The sequence below is a fragment of the Spea bombifrons genome, chromosome 3 (genome assembly GCF_027358695.1).
Source record: "Spea bombifrons isolate aSpeBom1 chromosome 3, aSpeBom1.2.pri, whole genome shotgun sequence".
NCBI lineage: Eukaryota > Metazoa > Chordata > Amphibia > Anura > Pelobatidae > Spea > Spea bombifrons.
In genome coordinates, this window is record NC_071089.1 from 25,677,391 (window position 1) to 25,689,670 (window position 12,280).

Consider the following 12,280-nt stretch of genomic DNA (forward strand, 5'->3'; position numbering starts at 1 on the left):
ATTGCTGCTATTATACCGGTTATTCAAATAATTAGACCAGGTCAAATAAGAAGATTTAGGAACACAAACATGGTTTTAAATATAAGGTGTCATTTAAAAAAAAAAAGTTTACAGCGTAAAGACATGCATAATAACTCAAATATTTGTATAGTTTGTTTAGTGTAGAAAAGGGAGACTGGATGAATAAACAGAACGTATTACACCATTAGTGGGTCTAGGAGCTATAAAGACTGATAGAACCATGCACAGCTCACTGTAAAATAACTTTTGACATCACAACACAATGTCACATTATTGATACTGACTCCTAATGTGATGTATATATATATCTATATATCTCTATATATATATATATACATACATACATACATATACACATTATTAGTTATTGACTTTTATAGTACTGTACAATGTTGTATGTTCAATCTCCAATGTACATAAGTGATGTGATGGATGTCTGCAGTAGGTTACACCATTGCAACACACTGTAAGAAATACAGTACAGTTCTGCAAACTTTAAAATAAAACACAACTAAGGTAATTGGAATGCTGACAAGTCACATCTTGCTTGGTCTCGAACATAGGGACAATAATTTGCTTTGTAAGCAGAGAGAAAAATAAACCAGCTTCCCACGTCTGATTTTGCCTGTTTCAACATCCTTTGAGAAGACGAGTGAAGAAAAAGAGGTTGAAGCTGGGGTATATAGGGGAACCGTGTAGCGTTAAGTCAACAATGCCATGCACTATTTCTTATGTGCCGTTTGTCCATTGTACTGCAGAATATGATGGCGCTACTAATAATAATGATATTACCCTATGACACTGCAGAATATGATGGCGCTACATAAATTAATAATAATGATATTACCCTATGACACTGCATAACTTGTCCTGTATGAAGTTACAATGACCCCACTCATCAGGACTGTGTTGCCCTGTAACACGTGATAATAACTCCATCCCTGAGTGCCTTATTACCTTTAATTATAAATTATATTGTTACCCGAGTGTTTAATAATCCACTTGCATATTGCATAATTCTAGCCTTTGTTATTACATCGATAGGCATGGAAACTGCTAAACGACATGAATACTTTGTATTCTCTTGTAACAGCTGGATAGCTGCTGAAATATCTTTCACTTCTTCTAAAAAAAATATCATAGCTTTCATTGCGCAACAGATACCATCCATTTAAATTTCATTTTCATAGTAAATTCCATAGTCCGCTAAGGAATATCTTTATACGGGGCATATATTGCTTATTAAAGGAAATAAAAGGCAAAAAAAACAACAAATGGGTCATTTTTATATTCCAGGTCCGAGACCTACAAACCTAATATCCTCATTACACAAAGAAATGTAACTCAGTTCTATCTTTTACATCATGTCTTTTTCTCAAAACAATAATCTTTTAATAGGAAACCTAACATCATAATGCATAATGAATATAATGTCTACAAGACATCCTTGAGTGATAAATTATTTCACTGAATTTTGTTTTAAGGAGTCAGATACACCATTTGGTAGTACTAAGGTAGGTCACATTTCTTTTTAGTAGTGAGCACTAGGAGGTGAGCAGATATGCCATATCTGCTATGCCCAAACCTTGGCCATTTTAACCTCCATCATTTTCTTTCACATCGAAAGGAAACTTTTCATGCCCTTTTTACAAAGCCAAGTATATTAGGATGTTTTTCTGCACCTGTGCTTCTTTTTACATGCATTATGAATCATAGTGCAGCAAACGGGAGATTATCCATGCAAACAACCCTAAGTGGTTTTCAGTTTGCCAATTGGAAGTTCTATGAAACTCATTTCCAGTCTATCATCCTCTTGGAAATGTGTTGGCTGGCAAACATATGCAACGGTTTCGTTATTGTTCTTTCTAAACTTTTACATAACAGGATAACGTTTAACGCTTGCTGTCCAGGTTTTCAGACTAGGAGGCAAGCAGTAGAAGAAATCATCTTGTGAGTCATATGTCAGATTAGCAGCTGAGCTGCCCAGCTGCAGAACAAGCTGAAAATACATGTAATATACTCCGTCTTAACGCTAGCATGAGTTTATTAGCTTCCGCTACCAGTCCGATGAATGAGCAATTAGTCATAGAGCGAAAAGGATACAGGAAAGCTCCGTAAGGTGCAAGTTATAGATACTGTGATGTAGAATAGTTTAGATATCTAATTAGTGTCTGTCACCACTAATGACCACTAGTAACTACGTGTTAACTTTACGTAGTTAAAAAAAACCCTGGTCTATGAACTGGATTACTGAAACAACACTAACAATTTATATCCCTTTATATAGAGTGTTATGGTCAACACACCATCTTCTGTAAAATTTTGACAAATAATCACTATTTAGCAAAGCTCTTGTTTGTGTCTATAATTCATATTTAACGGCGAGTTGCTATTAGAAGTCAATGTCAATATGTTCTTGGCCATCGTCTAAAACTGTAGGATCAGAGGTTTAGGTGTAATGTAGTTGTATTTTACTCAGAGGGTGGTAGATAAATTATACAGCCACCTATCTGAAGTGGTAGAGGCTAATACAGTGAAGGAATATAAACACGCACCGTAATATCAAACACTAAGAATAAATAAAAAACTTTTGGATCTGCTAAAATTCATATATATATATATATATATGTAAATGGCTTTAGCCGTATTAGTCCAGTAGACACAGTGTAAAAAAATGTATTGCAGAGTACGCGGTGACACCTTTTTTATTGGACTAACGTAATATTTAAAAGACAAGCTTTTGAGAGTTATCCACTCTTCATCAGGTCTGAAGCAATACTAATCAACATGATAGAGGTTACAACTTAAAACAAGTGATGGTATTAGAGAAGGGGAGGGGAGGGGGGGTTGCGTGGGGTGTCATAAATAATTGGCAAACTTTCTGTTTGGACTTTATAGTTACATGTGACCAAACTGTGCAAAAAATAAATGTTAGCATTTCACACACAACTAACTAATGTAAACTAAGAATATAAACAGCAATAAGGAATGCTCACCATGCATAAACTAATAGAATGTAAAAATACTTTCTTTATAACAATAGTATAGGCAAAAGGTTGTGCAAAAACTAATGTCAGCTTATAAATAAAATGTATTTAATAAATATAATAGAATATTTTTTTCCTTTATTTTTTATTTTCAGGAATTTGCACAACTGAATAAAAATACAAAAAAAAACCCATACAAAAACAGATACACAGTTGTCATGTTCTATGTATTGCTTACGAAAACAAGTATCTAGTTATAGTGATGAGTATTTTAGTGCACAGGTAGAAATCTAATCTAAATACCCATTTAGACGTTTTTGAACCAATGGTTATATATTGCAAAAACTTGGATTTGAAAGAGACCAACTGATACCTCTTTCCAATTTGTTTTGGACTAGACCCCAACAACCTTTAGTGAGTGGAGAGCGGGAAGGTCATAATTAAATACTGCTCTCCTGCCTGGAGAAAGGAGAAACCGTCTTGGAGAATTGGGAAGCAGAACTTTATCCTGGGGTCTTGGGTCAAACCCAGAGACGAATGGGAGCCTTAAGCAGTTTTATCTCTTTAGATATAGCATATATTCTACCCTGTACCTCTCACACAGTTCTTCCACAATAGGAAGCAAATGTCTCATCTATCATCAAATATCAGATTCCTAGTTTTCAACTATAGGTCTCACACTGCTCCTCCATAAATTTCTGCCCTCATAAACAAATACTTCCCTACTCGATCTTTAGGTTCTTCCCGTGGGCTAAGGCTTTTCTCCTCAATTATCACCAGTTCCTTTTCATGTCTACAAGCCACATATCTCTGCAGTGGCATCTCCAGCTAGAAGTCTGCAGGATCCAGTCCGGGATTCCTATCAGGCACAGGTGCAGGGCATTAAAAACCCCTGGAGCCTGATACTCACATAGGACGTGCCATCTTTGTCCCCAAACAGCCCAGCATGAGTCAATTTTGTCCCCAAACTTCCACTCCCCCTTTCTCACTATCTACCCCCTCTTCTCACTATCTACCTCCTCTTCTCACTATCTATCCTCTCCCCCCTTCTCACTATCCCCCTCTCCCCCTTTGTAGTTCACTTACCTTGTAGAAGTCCTGCGGTAGGAGCGTGAGGCCTCACTCTCCTTCGTGACCAAGACACAGGGGCATCGAGTGGTTGCTGAAATCGAATTCCTAAGCAACCACTTAGCCCAGCGCGAGTCAATTTTGTCCCCAAACTACCCCTCCCCCTTTTCTCACTATCTACCCCCTCTCCCCCCTTTACTCACCATCTAGCCCCCTCTTCTCACTATCTACCCCTCCCCCCTTTACTCACCATCTACCCCCTCTTCTCACTATCTACCCCCTCTTCTCACTATCTACCCTCTCCCCCTTTGTAGTTCACTTATCTTGTAGAAGTCCTGCGGTAGGAGCGCAAGGTCTCACTCTCCTCCGCGACAAAGACATAGACTTGGGGAGGAGAGTGAGGGGCGCCGAGTGGCTGCTGAAAACGAATTCCTAAGCAACCGCTTGTCGCCCCTCTCGCGTCAATCACGGCTGCACAAAAAAAGATGGCGTTTCAGTTGGGGGACACACGGGGGCACAGCATGATGTAGTTATGTAGTTGGGGCCATGGCCAACTCTGCCCCCGCCGACACCACTGTATCTCTGGAACCTAATTCCACCGAACCTTCAGCATTTACCCTCCCTCCAACATTCAAGAAAAATCTCAAAAGCCACTTCTTCAAAAAAAAGTGGACCATCTTAGTTGCTAGAACTTCCCTGTCATTAATACGACCACCACACTACCTCTCACCCCTTCTCTGTGCCTTATGTTTGCTCTCACCCCATTCCCTCAAGATTGTAAGCTTGCGAGCAGGGCTCTCTCCACCTAATGTATCAGTTTGTCTTAGTCTGTCAATTCTCGTCTTGTCATACCCCTTGAATATATATATTGTAAGAAGCGCTGCGTAAATTATTGGCGCTATATAAATTAAAGATAATAATAGCTGCTGGTGCAGTCCCTTTTTATTAATATCTGGAACAAGAAATGTAGGACATATTCTACTGTACACTGGATTTTTGTTTTTAACTTGTTTGCAATTAGTGTGTATGGGAAGCAAACGAGATCGAAAAAAACAAAGGCCCCATTATGAACAGTACATGTTTGAACTTTACAGCGTGCCAAAAACGATTGAACCAACATTGTTAAAAGCCAGCGGTTCAAGTTTATTAGCTATTTTAGGATTGTAGTCTTCGCAACCACTAGTTACTGGATATGCAGGCCTGATGGGAGCTGAAAAAGTACCATTAAGGAGGATTTGTCTCACATACATTTTAAGATAATTTTAAATAAAAATTTTATAAATATAGCACAGAGTGAAAAATAAATCTAATAATGTAAAAATATAAGGTGCCTTTGTTCTGAGATTTTTTACTATTTCTACAAAATAACATAAGAGTGATCTTTTGGCAATAAATCAGCTCATTTGCCCTTGTATACCATTTCCCAAAACTAAAATTGTTTATAGTTTTGGTGGCATATGAATCAACCATTCTATTTAGAGCAGGAATGCAGATTTGGAGGAAGTAAACCCTAATTTTTTAAATAAAGCAATGTCACCAGACTAAGCGGGAACATCGGATTAAAGGGAATAACACTGCTGACATTTCAGAAAGAAAGCCACTCTACAAAATAACAATGGCAAACAGCGAACAGCTGACATGCAATTGAGAAGTCCTACATGACACACAGGTCCAGGCAGAATATTCTATTATGCTTCTATTAAATAATGGTTCAAGTAGCGGCAATAAATTATATCAATGAATACATTCAGGCCTGGACTGACCATCTGGAACATCGAACAAATACCACACAGTGCCATACACTCATCCGTGTGCAGTGTGCGTCCAGCAGCTGAACATGCCAGCCACATGCTACTTGAGTATAACAATATTTTATGAATACCGTATTTGCTCGATTATAAGACGAGGTTTTTTTCAGAGCAAATGCTCTGAAAAATACCCCTCGTCTTATAATCGGGGTCGTCTTCTAATCAGACCTCAAATAGAGGTCTGATTAGGAGACTAAGATCCAGATCCCCCGCACCGCTGCAGGGGACCTGGATCCTCCTATCGTCGCCCCCCCCCCCACACACACACTTACTGGTGCTTCCGGAGGTGAAGTTGGCAGCGGGGGTTTGTATGCGTCCGTCGCAAATACCTTCCCCGACTGTCAGAGATCAGAGTTCCAGAGTTCCTGATCCCTGACAGCCGGGGAAGGTATTTGCGACGGACGCATACAAACCCCCGCTGCCAACTCCACCTCCTTCCGGCTGCCGCGGAATGAGACGTCAACCCGCTGCCCCGGCAATGCAGCAGGAAATTGGAAGCACCGGTAAGTAAGTGTGTGTGTGTGTGTGTGTGTGTGTGTGTGTGTGTATGTATGTGTGTGTGTGTGTGTGTGTATGTATGTGTGTGTGTGTGTGTGTGTGTGTGTAGGGCATTTCTGGAATGCCTTACACCCCTATATGCCACTCTGGCACTTAGGGGGTTAAAAGGCATATTATGGGACAGAGTGGCATATAGGGAGGTATAAGGCATTTCAGGAGGCAGAGTGGCGTTAAGGGGGCATTTAATAGTGCACTCTGCCTCCTGAAATGCCTTATACCTCCCTATATGCCACTCTGCCCCATAATATGCCTTTTAACCCCCTAAATGCCAGAGTGGCATATAGGGGTATAAGGCATTTCTGGAGGCAGAGTGCTCTATATAATGCCTTTTAACTCCCTTAATGCCACTCTGCCTCCTGGAATGCCTTATACCTCCCTATATGCCACTCTGCCCCATAATATGCATTTTAACCCCCTAAATGCCAGAATGGGATATAGGGGTATAAGGCATTTCTGGAGGCAGAGTGGCACATAGGGGGTCAAAAGGCATACCATGGGGCACAGTGGCATATAGAGGGTTAAAAGGCATATCATGGGCCACAGTGCCATATTGGTGTGGCAAGCCTGGGGGCAGATGTGCGTAACTGGGGGACAGGTTGGAAAATACAAGAAATAAAAAATATTTTTCTCAATCATAGCTTTTATTAAAAAAAATAGTTTACATGAATTAACATTTACTGGTAAAACTTTTTTCCTTTAGGGTCGTCTTATATTCAGGCTTTTTCTTTTTTTCCTAAGTTAATATTCAGATTTTGGGGGGTCGTCTTATAATCAGGGTCGTCTTATAATCGAGCAAATACGGTAATTAACAAAGTACTGTACTAATATACACTCAAGTATCAAACCCAATCAATGGCAGAAAAGCGTTTCCACCGGCTGTGACTTTTTTTAGCGGGCCGGCACGGTAAGTAAACCACGTCATGTGATGTGTTTGGCTGAACCCATTTTCTGCATGGCTATTAGTGTGGGGAGGTGGCAAATATCAATTTAAAGGAACCACTCAGCTATAATGTGCGTATGTTGGGTAGCGTGTCCCTTTAATATATATTAACACCAGCACAGAAGCATTTGGGTCACATGTTCACTTTCACTAGTTTGGTCTTTGTAGACTTGGTCTAGGTGCCTGGCTAGACCTGGTAGAACCTGAACTAGAACCTGCTCCACCTGCTCCTTCCTCCAGTGGGCCCTTGTGGCAAGCTTCTGGATATTCAAGGCTGTGTGCAAAAGGTTGGTTCAGACTGGTTTTTACTACTTAATGCTTCCAATGCATTCATCCCCAGCTTCTGGGTTCAGGATTAAAAAAGTAATCTGGGAACTTCTGACCCCGCTCCCGCAACCCAGAGGACTCGGGTCTTGACCCGGAGAACCAGAGAAGCGGTGCCTCACCTGGCAATCCCCAGGTCAAACCCAGGGAGTTCCCAGGTATGTGTGCAAGCCATAGAAAGGCTAGAGAGAGTATAGTTTACAGTATAATTAGTATATATTTCTAGTGACTGTTCCCTTAAGATACAAAAAGAAAGGTTGTGTAATACAATTAGGGCACCAGACAATAAATAAAAAACACAAAAACATCTAATGATGTGGCAAAGCTGGTATTTCTGCTGGTTGACCACATCTTTCTCTTTTTACAGTTTGTTGGGAAGTAAACATGCTAGGTCTGCTATACTGAAGAGAAAACGGAAAACAGATCACTTAGTCATCAGCCACAAATCTATGTCACTGGGTGACCTGTCAGCGTTTTCTTATCTGGTCACAAGTCACCGATGTAACAAGTTTTACTCAAAAGTAACACAAAAAGACACACTGTACGAATCCCACAGGTATAAGGAGAAAACTATTTGTAACGTCAAGAAAACACTAAATGAAATCTATTGTTTCAACTCTGAAGATGATTCCGCAGCAAAGTGTAAATGTGTTTTTAAATACTGCAATTTTTTGTGCCATTTTTCACATTGTATTTTAATCTTGCATTGAAACAGCATGCATGCTTAAATGAAGTCAAGGAGACTGAAATCTAATCAGCATTGATAAGCTAAGAATTCTGGAATAAAGACAAAATATGATACCATTTTAGCCAGCTATTTTGCAATAGTTGCCTGTAACTTTGTGCCGTGACTGATTAGCTACAACAACAATTTTTGCAATTCGGTGACTTTGCAACTTTCAACAATGAGATAATTATATGAGTTTACATGCATTATGCTAAAGAGAGTTGTCATTTCAGCATGGAGACAATTTAGCCTAGATGTTTTTTCCTGATCTCTAATTCAAATGTGTTCCCCCAGAACAGGTAGAGGTCCAGATACCCTACCCTATGAAGTTCCCAGGTATGTAGACCGTACACAAAACAGACAATTAACGAAAACATACCTGACTTCCATAGATTTTCCATCGGTTCTTTATTTTATAGCCCAGTAGGAGGCCATTGGTTTCATTGACAGGAGGCTGGAGCCACGAGACATGTAACAGTGACAGAGTGTCATTCAACACCACTGAGACATTCTGAGGAACAGAAGATGGAGCTGGGAATAAAGTACAGCATTGTCCATGGTCAGCACAAGGATTATGGAAATATTTCTTATACATATCAGGTAGTAATATACATATATATATATATATATATATATATATATATATATATATATATATATATATACTATATTAGGTAGTAATAATTAAACAGTCACATCTGTTGTGGGCAATAACAAATATTAGATGTTCTTGCATCCTATTTAGCAACAAAATGATCATTCACTGTTCTGCTATTATGAATAGTGCAAATCAATCTTGCCACTTTACCAACAGCAATGGCACCAGCAACCATGTTCAGGGCCTTCACTGGTATTTTCCTATGCTGCTCATAGATGTGAGGGTCAGAAACTGGATCACTGTCTACAAGTAGCCAAAGTTACTTTAAAATGTTATAGGTACTTTAGTTAATAGACACCACGTTGTCTTCCTGAATAAATAATTCATTATTCTTGTTTGGTTTACAGCTGATTTACAGTGATTTCGTTCCCACCTCCTTCTGTTGTACTGGCCAAAGTCGATGAACTTGCTGAAGACCACCCTACTTCATTCATGCAGGAAACACTAATATTATAATTGGTGAATGCTTTCAGGTGACTGATCTGATATACATAAGGAGGAACGGATGTATTGAAGATCATAATGAAACTGTCATTCCACTGTAGTGTTTCTTTCACCTGCAAGAAAAAAAAAAGCATTTAATGGGTCTTTCTATGCAGAAAATATGAACGATATCATAAAAATAATAATGAAACATGAATATGGGTAGAATGTCAAAAGAGAGACTGTTATATGGAAGAGTAGGTAAAGTCCTCCCCTAGATTGCAAGAATTCACCCTGAGACTCCACGTCAAACCCAGAGACTTGTGCATTCGTCTTCGGGCGAACATGAAAACGAGCACGAAGAGGCCGTTTTTTTGTTCGTTCCGAAGGAACGTAGAACAGAATACAGTGCCGGCAAACCGTAGGCGAAGACGAAGACTCACAATCACGAAGAATCGAAGATTCTTCGTGATCGTCTTCGTTTTTGCCGCGCAACCGCCAAAATTTCAAACAGGAGTGAGCTGATCCTCGTCTGTCCAATCAGCTCACTCTTGTGACGTAACGCTAAGGGTCTCGTCCAATGCCTGTGCTGCTGTTTTTTGAATTCTGAAGGCGCCTTTATAAGACCAGAGCTTGCCTGAGAGATCCATTCATTTTTCGCTGTGACTGCTTTGGCAACACTGCTGTGCTGCATCTGAGCGTTACAGAGAGAGATTGTTCTGTTCTGTGTGAGACTGGTAAGCCTTAGCCTGCCATTTCTCACTGTGTACTTCATCCTCACTTCAGTGCTACTTAATTAATATATTTAATAATAATTTGATTAATTTAATTTTTTTAAAATTAATTTGTCATCAACTTTAGTGTAAGTGCTGTTGAGTTGACAGTGCACCCAGTGCCTCAGTGGCACTGGGGTGCCCTTGCCCTGGGCTGGCACTAGTGCCTATTGCCTGTCCTGCTTAAATAAATTAAATAGAATTTATAAATTACAATTTAATAGAATCTATAATTTAATAGTTCATTATAATATTATATATATATATATATTTGTCAGTCATATATATATATATACTATAGTATACTAGTGTAGAGTGTACTGTAGACATTCATCTACTAGTGTCTAATTTAAAATCAGTAATATTAATTAATATAATTAATAATTGAATTCATTATAAAATATATATATTTGTCAGTTATAGTTAGTAATAGTATACTAGTGTAGAGTGTACTGTAGACATTCAGAACATCTACTAGTGTCTAATCTAAAATCAGTAATATCAATAATTCTCTAATTCTTTCTTATCTTAATAGTTAATTAAATTAGCTATAAATAAAAGTAATAATATTAATTAATTACTACTAGCGTATAGTTCAGCTAATCTTATTAGTACTGGTGCTGCAGCTCTATAGTTTGTGCTTTGTTTTAGCAACAGTAAGAGACCAAGTCAATTTTTCTTAATTAATCTTTCATTTTATTTCATTTGTTTTGCTCACCTCAGTCCATCAGTGAAGTGAACTTGTTGGGCTAGTGAGTGCAGCCGCATAAGTGCTGTGTTTTTTTTTGATCAGCAAGCAGTGACGTTAACTGTTTTGCAAAGATTTTCTCATTTATTTTACATTTTATTTCAATTTTATTAAAAGTACCCTTAGTGTTTTGCTCACCTCAGTCCATCAGTGAAGTGAACTTGTTGGGCTAGTGAGTGCAGCAAGCAGTGAAGATAACTGTTTTGCTGTGACATTTTATTTTATTTCTAATTCTTTTCAAGAAAAATTGACTGTGACGAGCTGTACTAAGCAAAGCTTCAAGCTACTAGCTGTAGTACTAAAATAATTCTAATCTTCTTTAATCTTAATCTATAATATATTATAAATAATAATATTCTAATTCATAATCTATAATATAAGTAATTCTAATTCTAAATTCTAATTCATAATCTATATTCTTCTATCTATAATACATAATATATAAGTAAATTAGTTCTAATCTATTAATATTATATAACTTAATATTAATTAATAAATCATATACTGAATCTGATTTAACCTCACTTTAGCTTAGTGGGTTTGAGAGCGTCTGCCTAGAGGTAGACTTATAGTAAGGAAATATAGCTTTAGGCTAGCATAGTAGTAGGCTAAGCTCTTAGGCCCGTGTAAATTCAAATTAAAAATAAAATACTGCTAGTTATTAAATAGTTAATCTTGAGTTAATAATTTAAATAACTTTAGGATTTTGGCAGATTGCACACAGCACAGTGCAGTAGTGCATAGTTTTACTTTTTAAGCAGTAGCACTGAAGAGAACTTCCTCTAATTTTTTTGTCTTTAATTCGTTTTTCCTTTTTTTTATTTTTATTTTTTTATTTTTTTTTTATAGTTTTTTAAACACTACACTACACTACACTACACTACACTACACACACAACACAAAATTTGAAATGGATCCTCCTTTTGGGACTAAGGAGGGACAAGCTCCATCTACCACCACCACCACCAGCACCACCACCAGCACCACCACCAGTTCTAAGATGCAGCCTTTGCGTCAGTCTAGTCGGCCAAGTAGGCCAAGCTCTCGCTTATCATTTGGGGAAGCATTGCTTGAAGGATCATCAAGTAAAGGAAAGGCACCAAAAGCAGGCAGTAGTAGTGCGGCTAGGCCCACAAGCTCTATGGTTTTTTACGGAAAGCCTAAAGCACCAGAAGCACGTTCAAAGTTAAAGGGTAGCACAAGTAGTACCAGCCCAGTGACTAAAAAGAAGTGCCTTTTGCCCCA

General features: G+C 38.4%; 1 protein-coding gene across 2 annotated transcripts in view; it reads right to left on the reverse strand.

The window, feature by feature from the left end:
* MERTK (MER proto-oncogene, tyrosine kinase) overlaps positions 1–12,280 on the reverse strand; it is a 64,943-nt gene that overhangs the window by 13,123 nt on the left and 39,540 nt on the right. For both annotated transcript variants that reach the window (XM_053458821.1, XM_053458819.1), the window contains exons 9-10: positions 9,465–9,648; positions 8,813–8,964 (exon numbers count right to left, since the gene is read on the reverse strand). In XM_053458821.1, coding sequence (XP_053314796.1) covers positions 8,813–8,964; positions 9,465–9,648 — 336 coding nt within the window. The remainder of the gene's footprint in view (positions 1–8,812; positions 8,965–9,464; positions 9,649–12,280) is intronic.